The 20,435-nt window shown below is 39.5% G+C and overlaps 1 protein-coding gene across 5 annotated transcripts in view; it reads left to right on the top strand.

Annotated features, from left to right (window-relative positions):
* AREL1 (apoptosis resistant E3 ubiquitin protein ligase 1) overlaps positions 1–19,650 on the top strand; it is an 81,609-nt gene extending 61,959 nt beyond the window's left edge. For all 5 annotated transcript variants that reach the window (XM_077123053.1, XM_077123052.1, XM_077123055.1 and 2 more), the window contains 15 exons: positions 61–230; positions 493–673; positions 868–1,115; positions 3,001–3,078; positions 5,926–6,067; positions 6,202–6,323; positions 7,313–7,388; positions 7,886–7,995; positions 8,701–8,880; positions 9,041–9,166; positions 11,118–11,247; positions 11,335–11,393; positions 13,182–13,271; positions 13,637–13,812; positions 13,918–19,650. In XM_077123053.1, the coding sequence (XP_076979168.1) occupies positions 61–230; positions 493–673; positions 868–1,115; positions 3,001–3,078; positions 5,926–6,067; positions 6,202–6,323; positions 7,313–7,388; positions 7,886–7,995; positions 8,701–8,880; positions 9,041–9,166; positions 11,118–11,247; positions 11,335–11,393; positions 13,182–13,271; positions 13,637–13,812; positions 13,918–14,020 (1,991 nt within the window). In that variant the 3' untranslated portion in view covers positions 14,021–19,650. The remainder of the gene's footprint in view (positions 1–60; positions 231–492; positions 674–867; positions 1,116–3,000; positions 3,079–5,925; positions 6,068–6,201; positions 6,324–7,312; positions 7,389–7,885; positions 7,996–8,700; positions 8,881–9,040; positions 9,167–11,117; positions 11,248–11,334; positions 11,394–13,181; positions 13,272–13,636; positions 13,813–13,917) is intronic.
* Positions 19,651–20,435: the final 785 nt, after the last annotated feature.

Genomic DNA, 20,435 nt, shown 5'->3' with positions numbered 1-20,435 from the left:
CAATCTTTGTGTCCTCAAGAACACCTCTCTAAACATTAGATTCTGTTGTCTTCATTCTAGGAGTGGTGGTTCCTTCCAAGACCAAAATAGTGTGCCATTTTTCTACTCTCGTGTTGACCTGTGGGCAGCCACACACCCTTCAAATAGTGCCCCGAGATGAATATGACAACCCTACGAACAATTCCATGTCTTTGAGAGATGAACACAATTACAGTTTGTCTATTCATGAGGTAAGCAGACACCCTTCTTTCTTTGTGTATTAGGGAGAAGGGACTCCTTTCTCTGTCATTCTCGTTTTATCTACTTCACTCCCATCTCTTGTCTTCCTTCTACCTGACTTCTGGGCTATAGTTTCTTCATCTGAAAATACCTATCTCATTAGTAATTGTGAGGTTTATGATATATCATAGATAAGGAAGTTCTTTGTATACAGTAAATGCTTGCAAACAGGGAAAACTGTATGTGTTAAGCGATGCTGGTCTCCTCCCACAGCTTGGTCCTCAAGAAGAAGAAAGCACTGGTATCTCATTTGAGAAGTCAGTAACCTCCAACAGGCAGACTTGCCAGGTGTTCTTGCGACTCACCCTGCATTCTTGTGGCTGCTTCCATGCCTGCATTTCATACCAAAATCAGCCAATCAATAATGGCGAATTTGACATTATTGTTCTAAGTGGTGAGTTAAAAGCTCTGATTTGGCTCTATTCCCAGAAAACTTGTTCTTTGCATGTCTGCCCTCTTCTGACCGACTTCACAGGCATTTGATATTTGAGCCAAACTTGGCTTAGAGTTGTGTATATTAAAGGCCTAACAAGAGGTAATTTTCTCCCTCAACTCCTACCTTAAACCTTATTCCTTATTACCCTTCAGAGAATGAGAAGAATATTGTTGAACGCAATGTGTCCACCTCAGGGGTGAGCATTTACTTTGAGGCTTATCTTTATAATGCCACCAATTGTACCAACACACCATGGCACCTTCCACCCATGCATATGAGCTCTTCCCAGCGGCGACCCTCCACTGCTGTTGAAGAGGAAGATGAAGATTCGCCCTCTGAGTGCCACACCCCTGAAAAAGTGAAGAAACCAAAGAAAGTGTACTGCTATGTGTCACCAAAGGTTGGTATTTCCATTCTTTCCTCAAAATCACTTTCCTGTGCCTGCATGTACTTGTTATTTGTTAACAGAAACCATGAGGTAGCAGTCTGATGGGGTTTCTAGGATACTAAGAGAAGCTGCTTAAAGTTGAGCAAAAGATTGTGCCACCTCTTTTTGCGAATGTTTGATTTGAACTAGATTAAATCTCTCTCTAGAGAGTCTGTCCATTGGTGCTTTACTTCGCCTCTGGCATTCTTCTCCTTGATTGATTCTGGGAAAATATTTCAAGGCATGACTTTTTTTGTGGGGGGAGGGGGAAGTGCATGGTCCAGGAATCAAACCCAGGTCTCCTATGTGGAAGGCAAGCGTTCTACAAGTGAATCACCGGTGCACTCTCAAGGCATGACTTTTAGAGCTTTAAAGGAAGCTACCTTTAACCATTAAAAATTTTCCCACTAGTATTATAAAAATCACTATTGTGCTATATTAAAACAATTCGATCTTTCATTCTGTAATTTCTGAATTCACAATAAATGAGTGTCACTGTCAGGATGGAGGATTGGAATAGAGAAATTTTGCTGGTACAAGAAGGTGAAGTTCCCAAGGCCCCTGAGTTAAGAAGTTCTTTACATTAGGCATTTTCTTTTTAATACTGGTATTTTGCTTATTCGTTCAGCTCTCATAAAAAAAGGAGACTATCAGAGCATCCCATTATATCTCTTTAATCTTGTAACCAAAACTGAGTTCTAATTCTGTTCTACTTCAGAACTCTTTGCTGTATACCACTTACATTTTAAAATCTGACTTGAATTTGAGTTGGGGGAGAATGGCGATGAAGGAACAGGGATGTAGATGAAACAAGATGGACCATGAATTCATAATTGTTGAAACTGGTGATGGGTTCTATTTTCATTTCCTAGGCTGCTCAAGTAAATACCATGCAAAGGGTTGGCTTAAACAGTGGGAATTGATTGGCTCACAATTTTGAGGTTAGGAAAAAATTCTGTATTGCGACATCATCAAGGCATTGCTTTTTTTCCATGGCGTTCTGGGGCTGGCTGTGGGTGATCCTTAGTCTGTCACATGGCAGTGCACATAATGGCCTCTCCTGGTCTCTTCCTTCTCTTCTGTGTTTCGCTAATGTTTAGGTCTGGCTGCTCCTTCTGTAGTGTGCTCTCTCTCTGTTTGAATTTCATTCCACTTATAAAGGACTCCTGTAATAGGATTAAGACCATCCTGATTGAGGTGGGCCACACCTCCACTGAAATAACCTCATCAAAAGGTCCTATTTACAAAGAGTTCACACCCAAAGGATGTTTAAGAAAATATATTTCTGGGGTACATATAACTCCAAACCACCACAGGTTCATTATACTGTTTTTCCTTCTTTAGCGTGTGTTTGAAATTTTCTTTATTGAATAGTTAAAAAAAGAATGAGAACAAAATCTCACAAGCTTTTTTAATTAATCTAAAAGATGTATTACACTGTTTTTTTATCTTTTATAAATGGCATTAAGAGGCGCCTCTTTATTCTTACATAGAGAATTTTTATAAACTTCCTTTTTATATGGTACCAGGCTGAGCAGAAGTAGATTGGTTGTTTTCAAGTGAAATATTCTCTACTTATGAAGTGAAAACTTGGCCTCAGATATTTGGAAATTGTAGTAAGACTTGAATATTAAGATTATAAAATATGTTTGGGTGAAATTGTATCGTCAGAGTAATGTTTTTATTATGTCTCTTTTACATACAATTGATATCTCTATTTGATGTATTGATCAAATAATCCTCTTTGTCCATGGGTGAAATGGCTATCATGAAATATATAAGCACACTGATATTTGAAATACAATGCCCAGATAGAACCTTTTTATTATTCACTTCATTTTCTATGTTTGTCCTCCAGCAATTCTCAGTGAAGGAGTTCTACCTGAAAATCATTCCCTGGCGCCTTTATACCTTCCGAGTGTGTCCAGGAACAAAAGTAAGTTGATTCTTACGTCTGATTCATTCTAAGCAGGCTTCAACTCTCTGGACTCTCTCAGCCTTTTTTTTCCTTCCTAATAGAGCAGCTTTTGTTTCTATAAGTTCTCATTGTACACACAGGATTCACTGCCAAATAAAGAAAGCGTTTCCTCAATAAATGGTATGATGACTATGTAAATTCTAGAAGGATACAAACAAAAATGATTAACTCAGAATACTTCTACAGTTATCTTTTGCCCCAATGACATTTTCATATATTAAAAAAAAATTCAACTTTTCTAGGCTTTTGGGATCTAAACTTTTCCCAAGGTCTTGAATATATCATTTTATAAAAATCACTTTTCTCCAGTCAGTTTACCCAAACTTTATAGGTGGTCATTTCTTGCTATTTTATATGCTCTTAATTTTACTCTTATACTTTATGTTGGAAGGTTTGTAGTATTGTCTGTGGTGAAAACTTTCTGAGTTTGTCAGGGCTGCTATAACAAATAACACATAGGTTGGCCTAAACAGCAGAATTTATTGTCTCATGATAAATGAGTGTCACTATCAGGATGGAGGATTGGAATAGAGAAATTTTACTGGTACAAGAAGGTGAAGTTCCCAAGGCCCCTGAGTTAAGAAGTTCTTTTTATTAGGCATTTTCTTTTTAATATTGGTATTTTGCTTATTCGTTCAGCTCTCATAAAAAAAGGAGACTATCAGAACATCCCATTCTATCTCTTTAATCTTGTAACCAAAACTGAATTCTAATTCTGTTCTACTTCAGAACTCTTTGCTGTATACCACTTATGTTTTAAAATCTGACTTGAATTTGAGTTGGGGGAGAATGGCGATGAAGGAACAAGGATGTAGATGAAACAAATGGACCATGAATTCATAATTGTTGAAACTGGTGATGGGTTCTATTTTCATTTCCTAGGCTGCTCAAGTAAATACCATGCAAAGGGTTGGCTTAAACAGTGGGAAATGATTGGCTTACAATTTTGAGGTTAGGAAAAAATTCTGTATTGCAACATCATCAAGGCATTGCTTTCTTTCCATGGCGTTGAAGGCTAAAAGTCCAAAATCAAGGTGTCAGCAGAATCATGCTCTCTCTGAAGTCTGTAGCATTCTGGTGATGGCTTTCCAGCAGTCCATAACTCAGTCTTTGCCTTCATCAACAGTGATCTGTCTCATTCTGTTTCTTCCTCATTCTTCCTACTGTATCCTGATTTCCTCAGCTTATGACGACCCAAGTCATATTAGATTAACGCTCACCCTTAAGGTTCAGTGTGCCTCATCTTTTTTTTTTAATGTAATTTTATTGAGATATATTCACACACTATGTAATCTATCCAAAGTGTACAGTTGTTGGTTCACAGTATTATCACATAGTTGTGCGTTCATCACCATGATCATTTTTTGAACATTTGCGTTACTTCAGAAAAAGAAATAAGTAGAAAAAACGAAACCCCATATATCCCATACCACTTTCCCTACCCTCTTATTGACCACTAGTATTGGATTCCACCCAATTTTAAGACTTAAAATAGAAGTAAGTTAACTGAGACAGTCTAGTATTGTCAGAATTATGTGTGTGTGTGTGTGTGTGTGTATCCATATGTACATACATACATCAGTGGAACAGAACAGAACACTCAAAAGTAGAGCCACACAAACACAGGCAAACTGACTTTTTTTTTTTTATTTTGCTATATGGTTTTACAATCACTATCAAAGACTAGTGTTAATGGATTACAGTTCAGCAACTTCATATATTTCCTTCTGGCTATTCTAAAATACTAGAGCATAAAATGAAGTACCTATATAGTGAATCAGTAGTCACAGTCACTTGTTACATCTTAATTTTTTAGATACACTTCTTCTCTATCATTTGATCTTCCTCTTCATCTTCAGGGAAGAATAAACTTACTAAGAAAAACTTTTATGGATACTTAGAGTCTAGAGCATTCCCTAGGATTTTCAGGAATACTGTTGATTGGGGCTTAGCATACTATAGTAGTTTGTAATATGTGGCTGAAACTTGCATAAGAGTAACATACAAAATGATCTCTTGACTCTATTTGCAATCTCTTAGTCAGTGCAACTTTATTTTGGTCCATTTCTTTACCCCTTTTTGTTGGAGAAGGCATTTTCCATCCCACAGTTCCTGGGCCTGGCTCATTCCTGGGAGGCTTGTACCCTGGGTGTCATGTTCCATGTAGGGGGGTGGGTAGTGAGTTTATTTGCAGAATTGGCTTAAAGAGAGACACCACATCTGAGCAACAAAAGAGGCTCTTCAGGGCTGACTCCTGGCATAAGTATAAGCAGGCCTCACTTTGCCATTATGGAAATAAGTTTCATAAGGGCAAACCTCAAGATCAAGGGCTTGGCTTATTAAATTGGGAGTTGCTAATGCTTGAGAAAATATCAGAAATTCCCCAGGTGAGAAAGTTTAATAGTTCTTCATTTTTCCCCAGTCCTTCAAGGGGACTTTGTAGATACTTTGTAGTTTTCTGAGTGTGGCCTTATCTTAGTAGGATCTTTGAATGTCCTCTTTACAAATGAGTTCACATCCACTGGCCTGAAGGTTAGGACTTCAATATGTGATGGAACATGCCAGGGGCACAAATCAATCCATAATCCTAAGTAAAAGCAGTCTTTGCAACCCAAATAACTTAAATAAAATTTAAATTGTAGAGTATTGAGGTGAAAAATAAGAGGATGTGCTTCTAGTAAAGACCAGCTTGGAGAAGGAGGCTTTAAATAATTTTAGTGACTTGTATAGAAAGGTAGGGTTGTGGAAGATCTTTGCAGGGTTTGAAGTTTTATATATTACCTTCTTTTTTTTTTTCTCTACCAGTTTTCATACCTTGGTCCTGATCCAGTCCATAAGCTTCTTACACTGGTGGTGGATGATGGCATCCAACCTCCTGTGGAGCTCAGCTGTAAGGAGAGGAACATTCTGGCGGCCACTTTTATCCGCTCCCTCCATAAGAACATAGGTAATGTTGAATGGGGATTGTAATATGGAAAACAGGGATCTCAGCTACTCGGGATCCATGAGGGTGTAGAATTTGGGACTCCACAGATGTCTCACAATGAGCCTGTAATTATAATGAATGTTGCTGTTCCTCAGGAGGCTCTGAGACCTTTCAGGACAAGGTGAACTTTTTCCAGCGAGAACTGCGGCAGATACATATGAAAAGACCACACTCCAAAGTCACCCTGAAAGTCAGCAGACAAGCCTTGTTAGAATCGGTGCGTAAAGTGTCATCTCTGTCAACACTTGCCAAAGTTTTCCAACTAAGAACCTCTTCAGCATTTTGTTATAGTCTTCAGCTTATCTTTTTTTTAAAAAAAAAACTAATTTTCTCTTTTTAACATACTCATAAAAAAGCTATTCTCTATTTGCTTAATTATTCTAAGTTTACAGCCAATTTGTTGGAGGTATGTTACAAGCAGAGAAAGGCATCACTAGTTGACACGATGACTTTCAAATCTGTACTGATCTCTAGTTCTTGAGAAATTTCATGGAACTCCTATATAGGGCAGGTATAAGTATTTGTTTCAGAAGAAAGTTCTTGTTATAGAATCCTTGCAAAAGAAGAGTTCCATTTGGGTTAAAAGGAAATAATTTTTGTTGCCACTCTAGTCTGAGGAGAGAGGAACACCTGATGTGTGTCTGTCTCCACTGCACAGACACTGGCCTAGTTCATACATTCCCCAAGTGTGAGAAGGCTTGGTCCCTGACCAGAAACTATTTGTGATGTTTGGCTCTGGTAGGTGTTTCTGGAAACCCCTTTGCTCAGCCACATTCTCTATGTGGCATGGCTCCCTGTCTGAACATAGCCTTGTGGATAAAGGTGTCTCATGGATAGACAGTACTTTAATGAAAACAAGGCACCTTGGTTCTCTTGCTGAGAGATTACTGACTTGTTTTTTATTTCTTACATTTTGCAAGTTTTGTCTTTAATAAAATGATGATGGTAAAAAATAGCTTCAACTCTCCAGCATAGCAGTGGTTATAGGTTATGTTTTAAAACTCTAAGTTTAAAACATAAACTATCTGGAGATAGGTGCGTTATAAATGTAAGATGGTATTAATAAAATTTATTTCTGTTTAACATATTTCCTCCAAATACTAGTAGTTAGTTGAACAGACAACATCAAAGCTCTTGTGTTTTTGTCTTTAATACCCAAGAGATACTAGTATTCTAATGGCTTCTTTCCTTTTCACTGCTTTCCAGTCCCTGAAAGCCACTCGATATTTCTCCATCTCAGATTGGAGCAAGAACTTTGAGGTGGTTTTCCAGGATGAAGAAGGTCAATTTTGAAATTTTATGTTCATCTTTTTTAACTCTCCTCCTCCCCTCACCTGCCTCATTATTATCTCACACACACACACACACACACACACACACACACACACACACACACACACACACACAATAATTTTCCAAGGGAAAAAGAGACCATGAGTCAAGAAAAAAAGATAGTGTTTACCAGCCAGGTGGCTTTTTGGAGCTTGTAGTACACAGATCATATACAGGGACTTGGAGGGAGAGCTCTGGGAACCAGACAGACACATTAACTTTTGTAGAACCAAGAGGGATGTCCATTTCCAGAGATCTCTGTTCTCCTGTATTCCCATACTAGCTTAGCAATCAGAATACCTTTTATTTTACAGAAAGAGGTGGGACTTCAAAAAATTTTAATCGGGTTGGAATGGAGGAATATAGAGTGTAGAATGATGGATAAATAAATGGAAGTGAAAAGAGGTCATAAAACAGAGTCAGTTTTATCTTTATTGTACTTTTCAGCTCTCGACTGGGGAGGGCCTCGCCGGGAATGGTTTGAGCTAATCTGCAAGGCACTGTTTGATACCACCAGTCAGCTCTTCACCCGATTCAGTGACAACAACCAAGCATTAGTGAGTCTGTGACTTCCCCATGGGTAGGGTGGAAAATGGGAATTATTTTATAAAGAATATAGTAACAGGGGCTTGAAGTTACTATACTGTTCTGGGAGTCTAACAACCTTTATTCCATTCTTAATGTTGATGTGTACAGTCAGCTTTCCTTAAAATACTGAAAGATATTATAATGCACTGTTTGGTTTGCTAATTGTTATAATAGTTAAGCCCCTTTATCAAAATATACCTGAAGCAATTGTTTTTTGTTTGTTTGTTTTTTTGCTTTTTTGTGTGCTATATCATTGAATAAGGAGAAGTATCAGAACTAGAGAAGTAGTCTTTGGCTAAGTGAATCTCTGCTTTAGAAAAGAGGCATTCCATTATCCACTGTTGTGTGTGTGTGTGTGTGTATGTGCCAAAACTTGGGAATAAACCAACACATCATCCACTGTTTTAACTTCCATACTCAGCAGAGGTCTTACATAAGTGTTCAGCTCTAAAGCTTTAATATATAAGATTTTTTGACTTATATAAGTCCATTTTTGCCTTTTATCCTCCAACCACTTTGAATTATTCTTTGGTGGCTACCAAAAGACTAGTGCCATTTGGATGGGCTCTTTAATCTGGACTCTGAAATTCTTGCTCTGTTAAGATGAGGCTGGGGAGGAAGGGTTGGGCTTGAAGAAAAATAGTCCAGGGCCTTTTGGTCTTTCTGTTTGACAGGTACATCCCAACCCTAATCGTCCTGCTCATCTGCGGCTGAAGATGTATGAGTTTGCAGGGCGGCTGGTGGGCAAGTGTCTGTATGAGTCTTCTCTAGGAGGAGCCTATAAGCAGTTGGTCCGAGCTCGATTTACTCGTTCTTTTCTGGCCCAAATCATAGGACTACGTATGCATTACAAGGTAATGTTTTAGGTGTTCTTCTAAGGCCCCAAGCTGTAGAATTTCTTCACTCTCAGCTTATTATTCTTAAGATTGAAAGGGTAAATGATTATAAGCACTTACAAATTTCATTTCTGGGCAACAACATTCATGTTCCATTCTGTGTCTTTCTATCACTCAGTACTTTGAAACAGATGACCCAGAATTCTACAAATCTAAAGTTTGTTTCATCCTCAACAATGACATGAGTGAGATGGAGCTGGTCTTTGCAGAAGAGAAATATAACAAATCCGGTCAATTGGATAAGGTGAGAAAAAGAACTAAAGCCTGTGAGTCTCATGTTCCCAGTGTCCTCTAGGGCATCACTATCAGATGCAACTTTCTGCAGTGATGGAAATGTTCTGTTTATGTTGTCTACTGAGCATCTAAAATGTTATTAGTATGGCTAAATAACTAAAATTTTTTATTTGATTTGATTTTAATTTTAAGTTGAGATAACCACATATAGCAAGTGGCTACCATATTGGACAGGGCATTTGTATCCCACACTTTATGATCTTGGCTCATTTGAGTGGAGCAGAAAACACAGGTGGCCATTTGTCCATCCCATTCCTACTTTCTAGTAGAAAAAGAACTTTGCAATAACAATAAAATATCACTGTACAAGCAGATTAAGAAGGGACTGCAGTATCTATAACGTTGACAGTGGCGACATAGACGATTTCTATTTGAGCATAATGCCTGTGTATCTTAATACCTGTTATTAGAAGATTGTTGGCCAAAAGTATTGCTGATACAAATGTTCAGTTTACATTGTGGAGTTAGACAATATCAAAAGTAATGAAGAAACCAAAGCTGCAGTAATATATAATTAAAAGCAAAATAGCAATGATTGGAACTTTGTGACCAACTTAAAGCACCACTGATACCACTCCACTAATAGTCAAATATCCCTTTCCTGAAGCTTGTGGGAATCCCATTTTCTGCCTTTGCACACATGTGGTCAGAACTTATCTTCCTGACCCAGTGTGGCAAGATAGCTAGAGTCAATGGAACACTGAATTAGGGTCCGCAAGCCCAAGGGAATGCCAATTTTAATTTATAAATTCTGAATCTTAGTAATTTGCTTCTTAGACTACTAGGAAGAAATGCCTATACATAAAATAAATATTCAGAATTGTACAAAAGAACATGTACAAAATAACTGGAAAAAAAAAACCAGGATTATGCATCTTTTGATCTACTGAGAATCCTTACTCTAGTGTAGAGAAAGCACTCTCTCTTCCATATTATCTTCAGTACTTTAAAATCTGAGCTTATAACTGAATTCACCTGAGAAAACAAACTTGTTTACTTTATACATATTCCTTAGGGTGGTGGGTTTTTGGGGGGGGCGAGTGCATGGTCCTGCAGTCGAACCCGGTCTCCCTCATGGAAAGCGAGCATTCTACCACCAAACCACCCGTGCACCCTTTTTTTCTTTTTTTTTTTTTGGCATGGGCAGGCTCTAGGAATCAAACCTGGGTCTCAGGCATAGCAGGTGAGAATTCTCCCACTGAGCCACTTTGCACCGCCCCTAGGGTGGTGGTTTTGGACCATGCTTTATGAGTTCTTCAAAAACCGTTTAGAGGTTGTTTATTGAGGGTGCCATCTCCCATTTAAGAATCATACAGCTTGTTCAGGTATTTCTTTACAGTTAAGGAAATTGGGGGCCCAAATGGCTAAGTAACTGAAGTCTTATAGCTACTTACTGTCAGGGCTGAGATTAGAATCCAGGATCCCCTGGATTTCAAGCCATGGCTCTTCCCATGGACCCACACTGAAAAGAAAAGAATGTAAGGAAACAACTCTTCCCATCTGAAAACTGAGATATAAATAGACTTCTTGATTTCTTATCTGGCTTTATTTACTCTCAGTTGGCTCAGGGGCTTAAGAGAAACAGTCAGTAATAGTTTAATTGTAGGTCATGGAGAGAGATTAAAAAACCTTCCATTGCATCACCACCATTTGACAAGGTCAGAGAAGACTCGGGTAGCTACTCCAGAAATAGTAGGTAGTAGAATACTGCAATTGTGATATGAACCCTGAAGGTTAATAATTAAATAAAATCAGGTCTGTTGAGAAGCTGAATGCGCAGCAGAAACTTGTGACGGGCACCATGAAGTTATTGCTATGTTTATGGAACACATCAGGGAGACATCATCTTGGAAACTCCTATCCACGATCTCTCCCTTTCTGTCTTTTGCCTCCTGTTTCAGGTTGTAGAACTCATGACAGGTGGAGCTCAAATCCCAGTCACCAATGCAAATAAAATCTTCTATTTAAATTTACTGGCCCAATATCGGCTGGCCAGTCAAGTGAAAGAGGAGGTGGAACATTTCCTAAAAGGTGGGACTCTGTCTACTGTTGACTTTGAGGTTGAAATACCTATATCACCAGTGTGGATATGTCTTTAACTTGCCTACTTTGTTTCAGGCCTGAATGAATTGGTCCCTGAAAACCTTTTGGCTATTTTTGATGAGAATGAACTTGAAGTAAGTGCTTACAATTGCAAACCCCTGCATCCTTGACTCAATATTTTAGTGTACTCACAAGGAGCCAGTTTGTTAGATCTTCTAGTTTGAAATGCCTTAGGAAAGCCCTTCATTCAAGAGTTGTTTTCACTTTTGTCACTCTACTATTCATTGATGCTTTCTTTGGCTTATTAAAAATTAGAATATGAAAATTAGAAGCCAGCTAACAACTAATTATTTATTAAAACTAATAATATTCGTTGAGTCATCAAAAATTATTGATACTGGTCGAGTAGTAAAGAATGTTGGTTTCATGTACAGTCTTCATAAAATCTTTATGACATTTAAAGTACATTTTAGGGAATGATTTTGATTTATTTGTTCAGGTAATGTTTATCAAGTGCCTCCTGTGTGCCATGTATGTTTGAGGCACTGGACATGAAGACAAAGTCCCTGCCCTCCTGGAGCTACATTCTAGTGAAAGTGAAACCAAAAGATGTGATAAAATCTCAAGTTTTTGAATCATAACATGATATAGTTAATGTCTTATTTCAGATCCTGTAACAGCAAAAATTGGCTATATGATGGTTAATGCCATTCTTTATTAGCAGAACTGAAGTTCACTTATCAGTTGTGGGCAAAAAGTAAAATCAGTGTGTCTTTACCTGCTCCTCACAGATAAGACGTACAATGCAAATTATTAATTTTAACTACCCATAGCCTTTACAGGGAGTGTGTTTCCACAAACTTTCTTGTAGAGAGGAAGTTCTTTTAAAAAATGGGAAAACTTTATCTTGTGGTCTTGCCCACTTTATATTGTTATTAACGGAACTGGCTTAAAGAACAAGAATCAAAGTCTTGTGCAGTTTTCAAACTTCAGATATGGAGTCCAAATAAAATGAACTCTTCAGATTGCAGCTTAAAGTTTCTGATAAATATGTAGCCTAGTACTATTAATTTTGGGGCTGAGGAATAATTCTGGTATTAGCTTATTTTTTCGTGAAGTAAAGCATTTATAACAACTTTGTGAAAGTGAGTAGAAAGAAAGGAACACAACCTCATAACAGTTGTTCTGTACTGTGCTTTTAGTTACTCATTAACTTAGCAGTTAAGGTCTTTTTAAAGGAACCAAGTCTCTGCAGGCTTAATTTGGGCTTTTCCTATCTCTTGATAAGGATGTGTCATTCTTCATAGCTCTTGGAGTAGTACTCACAGTCAGCTGAGTAACATGCTGGATCCTAAACCAAATTAGACATTAGGGCTCTGATGTCATGAATGTTCTCATTTTTTTTTTTTTGGTATAATTTTTAACTTATCTGATCAAGTAGAGGTGGTCTGAAAGTAAGGTAGTAAAAGTTCAATCCAGGGAAAAGGAAAGGCCATGGGGCTAAAGTCTTCATCAGAAGGAAAGGCCTTCCTTTTCTCCCTCATATTCCCAGGCTAAATCTAGAGCAGAGTAAAATTTGGTTCTTTTTTTGTCCCAAATCCATAGCAGCAGTTCTTAATTAGAAGTGTTCATCAGGAACACCTGGAAAACTTTTTCAGCCTATATAGGTTCATACCCATCCCTAGAGATTTCTGTTCAATAGGTCTAGACCGGCTTGGGCATCTGTATTCTTTTTTTTTTAATGTTTAGATTTTCACTGCACTGGTTAGAAATTATTATCCTATCATAAATCATTTTCCTAAAGCATTCTGGCATTACAACCTCACTTTTTGTCTTTTTTTTTTTTTCCCCTGGTATTTTGACCTTATTTTGGGTCTTTGTCCATCTGACTATTCTACTAACACCTGACTACCTTTCTCCAGTTGCTGATGTGTGGGACTGGAAACATCAATGTCTCTGACTTCAAAGCCCATGCAGTGGTGGTTGGTGGCTCATGGCATTTCAGAGAAAAGGCAAGTGGACCAAACTTCTTTCAGTTGGATTTTGTGTCATATTGTAAGGAAAAAGTTTTGAAAGAAAAAAGTAGAGGAGTCATTGAAATAGACTTATTGATTGACCAGGGAAAATTAGATGGTTTTCTCGGCAGAAAGAACTGCCAGGCTGAGTGCAGCAGGAGCAGTGAGTTGGAAATGCAAAGTTGAAGCAAGGAATCAGCTTGCTTCTGACATGTCACTTCCTGAAGAGGTTGTCAACGCTAACCATTCCTCTCTCTATATATGCTCATATCATGGTTTCAGGATATCTCGTTTCTTCCCCCATTGGTCAACTCCTAGGCTGTATACCGTGTTTGATCCCAGTTTTGTATTCTCCCTGCCAGGTCATGAGGTGGTTTTGGACTGTAGTTTCCAGTTTGACTCAGGAGGAGTTGGCTCGTCTGCTTCAGTTCACAACAGGCTCCTCTCAGCTACCACCTGGAGGCTTTGCCGCCCTCTGTCCCTCATTCCAGATTATTGCTGCTCCGACCCATAGCACGCTCCCTACCGCACACACATGGTAGGTATTTGATGGCCTAATATGTGTTCTTGGGGAAGATTATCTTTCCAGGCCTTTCCGTGTTTTCCTGGTGTGAGTGAATCACTTCTCCCCTTGCCTTTCCAGTTTTAACCAGCTGTGCCTCCCCACATATGATTCTTATGAAGAGGTGCACAGGATGCTGCAGCTGGCCATCAGCGAGGGCTGTGAGGGCTTTGGCATGCTCTGATCACTTTCCTGCCATCCTTACAGCTCCTACACTCTCTGGAGCACATCACAGACATCATAATCTCTGGCCCGAACACACGTAACCATCAGCCAGAAGATTCCGCATGCTCCCTTGTGTTTGGAGTATTTTGTCACCTACGAGCCTTGTCTTTATCTCACCCCTTCCCTGCCCATCTCTACCACAGGCCATTTTGTCATGGTATGTAATCTGAGCTACCCATTCGTTCGTGAGGAGACGACCATGCTGCTATAATTTCATTTGGTTCTTTGAAGATCTCAGTAGCTGGAGCTGCCTCTGTAGCTGAGGGAGATTACACAGAGGGCTCAGATCTATTGGAAGTTTGGTGTGTTGACAACTTCAAGTCCAGGCTATGCTCCAGTTGCCTCTGCTGATGTTCCTTGGGAGTTTCCCTAATTGACCCTTCCTGCTTAACCTGGCCAGTACCTGAGTCCTCTGTGGAAGGGGGGGATTGCCTCTTCTCATCAGGAGCCAGAAGTAGCACAGATAGGAAGGAGCCACATGAGTATGTTCTCTTTCGTCCCTCTGCACAATCACAGGCACATGCCATGGCACTGGACTACCTCTAATGGGCACTGATAGCACAAAAGGATCATTTTTTGTGGTGTCAGAACTGGAAAAGAAGCTTTGCCTGTAGTCATTTCTGGAAATTATCATTAATTCATAAAGAAGAACTCTCTAAGGTTTTTTCTTGATTTTGAGCCAGCTAAGATAATCAGACAGACGTAAGAATGTGAAAAACAGCTGGACTATAGCCTCCAATGCTGAATATGGTTATCCTTTAGGGTTATGAGGTATACTGAGGCCCATGACTGGCCGGAAGACTTCTGACGCTTTTCCCTGAGTTTGTTCTTTACACTGAGGTATCGCTGGGCCTAGCCATTTGCCTCCAAGTTAGGCAATGTGCTAAGAGCTGTGCTTCTTCTCTGACATGATTCTAGGTTCCCACCAGAACCTAGATTTCCACTGAAGAAAATTTTTTAGCAAAGGTTGGAGGACAGTAAGAAAAGCATGCCAATAATCCCTCATTCTCTATTTGCTTGGTGTTCTCTGGCAACACTGAAAGAATAGAAAAAGGATAAGGAGTTTAAGTGTTTATCATAGGTCCTTTCCCTTGAGTTCAGGACTTTGGGAACATGTATAGAGGAGATATGTAAGATAGTAAGCATATTGCTGTCCCAGTGACTTCCTTGCACTTCATCAGGTACCTGGAAGGGGAACTAAAAAAGGAAAAAGATATATTAAGTTCACTGTAGAGTAATGAAGAGAACCCCACAGCTGTTCTTGGAAGAGGATGTCCTTCTTCATTACAGTTTGAATGAGAACATTTTCAAGGCTCAAAATCTCATTGAGTTTCCAAATTTCTGTTTTTAAGAAGGCTTTGCTGCAAGCTACCATTCCAAATGAACCACTTCGATTTTGAGAATATTACAAGCCATCATTTATTGCCAAAAACCAGCAAGTACACAGAGTCCTGAGATGAGACAGGACTTGTGGCAATGCCTTGGCCTCCTGAAGTATGTCTGCGCTCTCCCTTTCCTCTGGGCCAGGCAGGGATCTCAAGAAGCAAGCCCTCCTGAGCTGCTACAATTCCTGCCTGACCTTTTTCCTCCACAGGCATCATTTGTCCTTTCTTGGCATGGGTGCTGACCTCACACATCCTTAGGGTCCAGGATCCAGCATCAGGGCCTCTACACCCCAAGATCTTCCATGCCACATGGTCACTGCTCTCCTCAGGGACCAGGACAAGGTGCTGCTGCTTGCCCAAATATTTTCCCATGGGATATGTGCAGGCAAGTTTAGTCATCACGCTGGGAAATACAGTGCTGTCCCTGGGGCCCTGAAAGGGGTTTCCAGCTTGGGGCACATGGTTCTGCTGCCTTTGGCAGTTGTTCCTCTTCTAGATTCTGCATTCACCAACTGTATTCAAAAGGTTCTTTGCTCTTTTTGGCCTTTCTTTCTAATCCTGCTTTGGTACTAGCCAGAATGGGGAAAAGGTACAATATGTTGGAGAGAAGGAAAAGTGTCTCTTATTTCTTAGACAATTTTCTATTTATGTTTCTTATTTTGGACAGCTCTCTTATTTATTCCTGTGTGGCCCAGGTACTTAGGGGCCAGCCAACCTTCTGGCCTTTTAATTTCTTTGAAGGAGACCAGGCACCAAGTGAACACCAAGGAAAGAGTCGACGTGTTTCAGGAACTTTGGCAGAGACCAGGCCTTGCTGCACATTTGTCAGGCCAGACAATTGCAGCTGTTGGTGTAAATATTTTGTACAGTAAATAAATAAATGTTTAAAAGAAGAAATAAGGAGCAAATGGTTGCTTTAAGTGAAGATGTAGAGCTTACATTTGAGGTGGTGAAGGAAAAAATTTAGAAATATTTTTGTATTTCCTCAGTAATTCATTAGGAAGCATTCAGCTGGGCAGAATGTGCACCAGGGGCCCTGGCTTATTGCAGGCTGTCTTGCCCTTTCACCCTTCCTTATTGCTGTCCATGGTGTCCAGCAGGACCATCGTACTTTCTCCCATTAGCCATCAGCACAAGTGTTTGTGCTCAGCTCCTGAAGAAGAAATCAGTTTGGTAAAGATCAGAGAATGTCAGTTCCTCATCAGTCTTTTAAACATTAATTAATTATTTTTTAGCTACAGAAGAAATTCACATTGAATATAGAAAATTTGGAAATTACCAAAAAAAAAAAGTATAAGGAAAATAAGTCACCCTCCATCCAGAGATGACCACTGTTAACATGTTGATGTCCTTATCTTTCTGATTTTCATGTAATTGCACATTTATTTCCTAACATTTCCCCCACTGCAGATATTTGGCTGTGACGAACTAAACCACTGCTCCTAAAAAGTTTGTGAGTGGCAGGTGTGCTGATTCATTTCTAACCAAAGGTGAGCTTGGCAGAGAGAGAAAGCCAGACCTCTTATTCTGGCCAGAAGGAAAACCAAAAGTCACCTTGACTTTTCTAAGGAGGTAATCATGGTATCTTGTATTTTCGTTTTCAGTCTGGAAAATCAAAATCCCCTGGGGAATTTATAAGAAAATATAGATTCTTGGGTCCCATCTCAGACCCAGTGATTTGGAACTTTAACTTGAAAACCACTCTTAGAATCCATTCATTCTACTCCCACCTCACCAAGCTCCTGGGTGGTATGAAATATCTTCACAAAATTCTATCCCTCTAACATTTCATTTTTTAGGATATTTATAGTTTTAGGTTTTTTACACTTACAGCTTGTATGGTCTTGTATGAGTCACTATGATTACAGCCCGTCATGAAGTCATTCTTAAAACCCAAGAGGCTGCTAGGATTGTTCTTGAATTAACACAATACAGATTAGCTTTAGCTTCTCATACACTGCTACTTCTGAGCCATTGCAGATAAAGCTCTCAGACCTCTGTCTAGCCACACTTCACTTAGGACCACAATAGAGGCTCTCCAGTAACTGGCTTGATCCAGAGGACTCCTTACCTCTATTTTGGCTTCACTTTGTATCCCTCAAGCATAATAAACTCCAGGCATCCTGAGAAAATTGGAATAATTCCATTTTTCCTTTTTCTTTGAAATATAATGTATGTTCAGAAAAGTATACAAGCATGCAATTTAATAAATAATTTTAAAGAAACACACGTGTAACTTTTGTCCAGGTCAGAAATAAAACATTTCAACACTGCAGAGCACATTCACATCCCACCCCTCCATAAATAAGTTGTCCTGACTTTTATAATTGTTTCATCAATTCCTTTTTCAAACAGTCTGTCCCGAAAGTCATAATTGGGAGATAAAAAGGCCTGTATAGTCTGATAAGATGCCAACTAGGGTAGATTGTCTCCATGATACCCCACAATTGGTTTTGAAAGTCTTCTGAAACTATCGATGCCCATAAGAATCTAGTCTAGATTCCTGATGCTAAATCTGATTAATCATATTAAGTATCCTGTTCTGTAAATATTTTTTTCTTAGTTACTCTAAATTGGATACTCCTTTGCTTTTATACCATGAACATTTTTTGCAGACTGTATAATGTGATTGTGATTCTCTGGTTCTTGAGTATCACATAAATGTAGTAATATTGAAAATGACTCGGCATTAAATTGTCTTTAAAAAGTGTGGAATGGGCTACTACTTCTGGCTCAGAAAACTGAATCTGCACCATTTAATAGCCACCCATCCCAAAGTTGAGAGCTCAGGACTCTTTTGGAGGGTAGAAGAGGCGGGAAGGGGAAGGGGCATCGAGAATTTAGAGACCCAGCAGGTTGTATGACATAGTGATAATGCAGTGATATCGCAGTATGGTGACGATTTTGATTTGTATATGATAGAGTGGTGCTGCTTAGAGTTGGGATATGTCTTGGTATGAATTTTTTTTTTTTTCAGACTCAATCCACTTTAATTCTGTGTATATAAAGCCACTTCATGGTAGCCACAGAAGAAACTTGGATTCTCTGCAATGAACTTGGGTGTAAAACTGTACAAAATGATCAGTAAATTCCTGGTAAAGAGACAAGGAGGACACAGTCTCTTTCCAGAAGTCAGGGGACTGATAACTGTAGATTTTTTATATGAAATCAGAGGTAGTGTTAGCAATATTGTCCAGGTTGGCAGTGTAGCCCTGGTTTGTCACGGGGTGGTGTCAGTATTTGTACCCCTGGGGGCAAGGATCATACTCACAGAATCGTATCATCCAGTTGTTTTGCAAAACAGTGGGTCCTCTTATATAAACCTTTCATCAGGGAGATGGTAGATAACTTATCCAAGGTGAGACCTGTGGATGTTGGTTGCTACTTCCGTGGGTATCTAATAACCAGGGCAACGTGGCCTTTGAATGTCTTAGACCTTTCATAGCCGTGAATGTCTTAGGTTAGGTTCAGCTGGCAAACCGGGCAAATTTCCAAGTGGTCAAGGTCCTAGGACTTTATTCTTTAGGGAAAATATCTACTCAAGGATCTAGGAGATAAATTTCTTCCAAATTTCATGTCCTTGACCAGGCCACCCAGCTTAATGACAGGAACCCACATATCACCTTATGTTTCTGAGTCCAGGTTCCCTGGGGCTCTAGCACCCCTGTAACACAGACATCTCTTTGTCCTTGGGTGTTTTTGTTTTTGTTTTTGTTTTTCAGAAGTTGCCCTTGGACACTTTTATATTCAGTGTGCAGAATGGGAGCCTCAAAAGATAGAAAGCCATGGATTGATGAACTTAAATGTTCATGTTTAACTCCCATATTTCCACAACCTTGGTCAATATAACCTTCTTTCAGCATCAGTTTCCTGACCTGCACACTGATGCTAGATTAAATAAAAAAGTTGACTAACAACTTGGAGTTCCTTGAAAAAAGTTTTCATTCGTACACACTGTGCTTCCCCCGGCTTAGGGTCTTGGTAATGTCCATATCTCTAGACAGTAAGGATCTTGGAACAGTTGAGAGTACTAGAGTAGATGACTGATAATGAAAGTTCCAAGGGACCATGACTCTTTTCCCACCTTGCCATATCCAGGGGCAAGCCACAGAGAATGTGTATCCAAAATATCTATCCCAAACACCTGTGAAGAAGACCCCCAAGTCAATAGACCCCTATCACTACCACTTGAGTACTCTATATGACCCTTCAGAAGCCACAGAAGGGATGTGAGGGGCCATATCTCAAAAGGACATCATACCTGCTATGCAGGCAACCCAGGTGTGATTCCTGGCCCATGCACTTCTCTCCCCACCCCACCCCACCCCACCCCCCACCTCCCCCCAAAATTCAACAAACAGTGCTGCAATAACTAGATACTCAATTGGAAAAATAATGAAATATGACCCCCACTATATAGTATACAAAAAAAAAAAAAAAGAACATCATGAAAACTACCACCCCTAATGCCCTTAACTTTCCTTGACTCACTTGGTTACTGGATCACAGTAATTGCTGCCATTTTACGGGCTTTTACCACGTGTCAGGAGCTTTATACATATTGTTTCATATTCACAGTAACCCTGCAGGGTAGGTCGTGTTTTCTCCATTTTACACAAGATAAAATTGAGGCTTGGAAAGGATAAGTAACTGCTGAGGTTCTTAACTAGTCAGTGGCAGAGTTGTATTTGAACGTGGGTCTGTCTGCTTTATGTCAAAACCAAAACTTTCCACGTTTCTGGTTTGTTTCTAGCAGATTGGCTTAGACTAAGAAATAGCCCAGGCACTGGGCCACCACTGCTCCCTGACTGCCATACTTTTGCTTGGTGACCCTGTGTGTAACAGGTGAACATTTTGTACCTGAGTTTGCATATCAGTCACTTGGAGATTTAGGATTTATGTGGAGAAGTCCCTAGTTATCCACCAGCAAGGAATTTTAAGAGCTATAGCTATTAGCAGTGGCTTTACAAACTTTTGCATATAGAGTTT

The sequence above is a fragment of the Tamandua tetradactyla genome, chromosome 12, assembly GCF_023851605.1.
Source record: "Tamandua tetradactyla isolate mTamTet1 chromosome 12, mTamTet1.pri, whole genome shotgun sequence".
Taxonomy (NCBI): domain Eukaryota; kingdom Metazoa; phylum Chordata; class Mammalia; order Pilosa; family Myrmecophagidae; genus Tamandua; species Tamandua tetradactyla.
The sequence above is the reverse complement of the archived record's forward strand: the minus strand, read 5'-3'. Positions and strand labels throughout refer to the sequence as shown.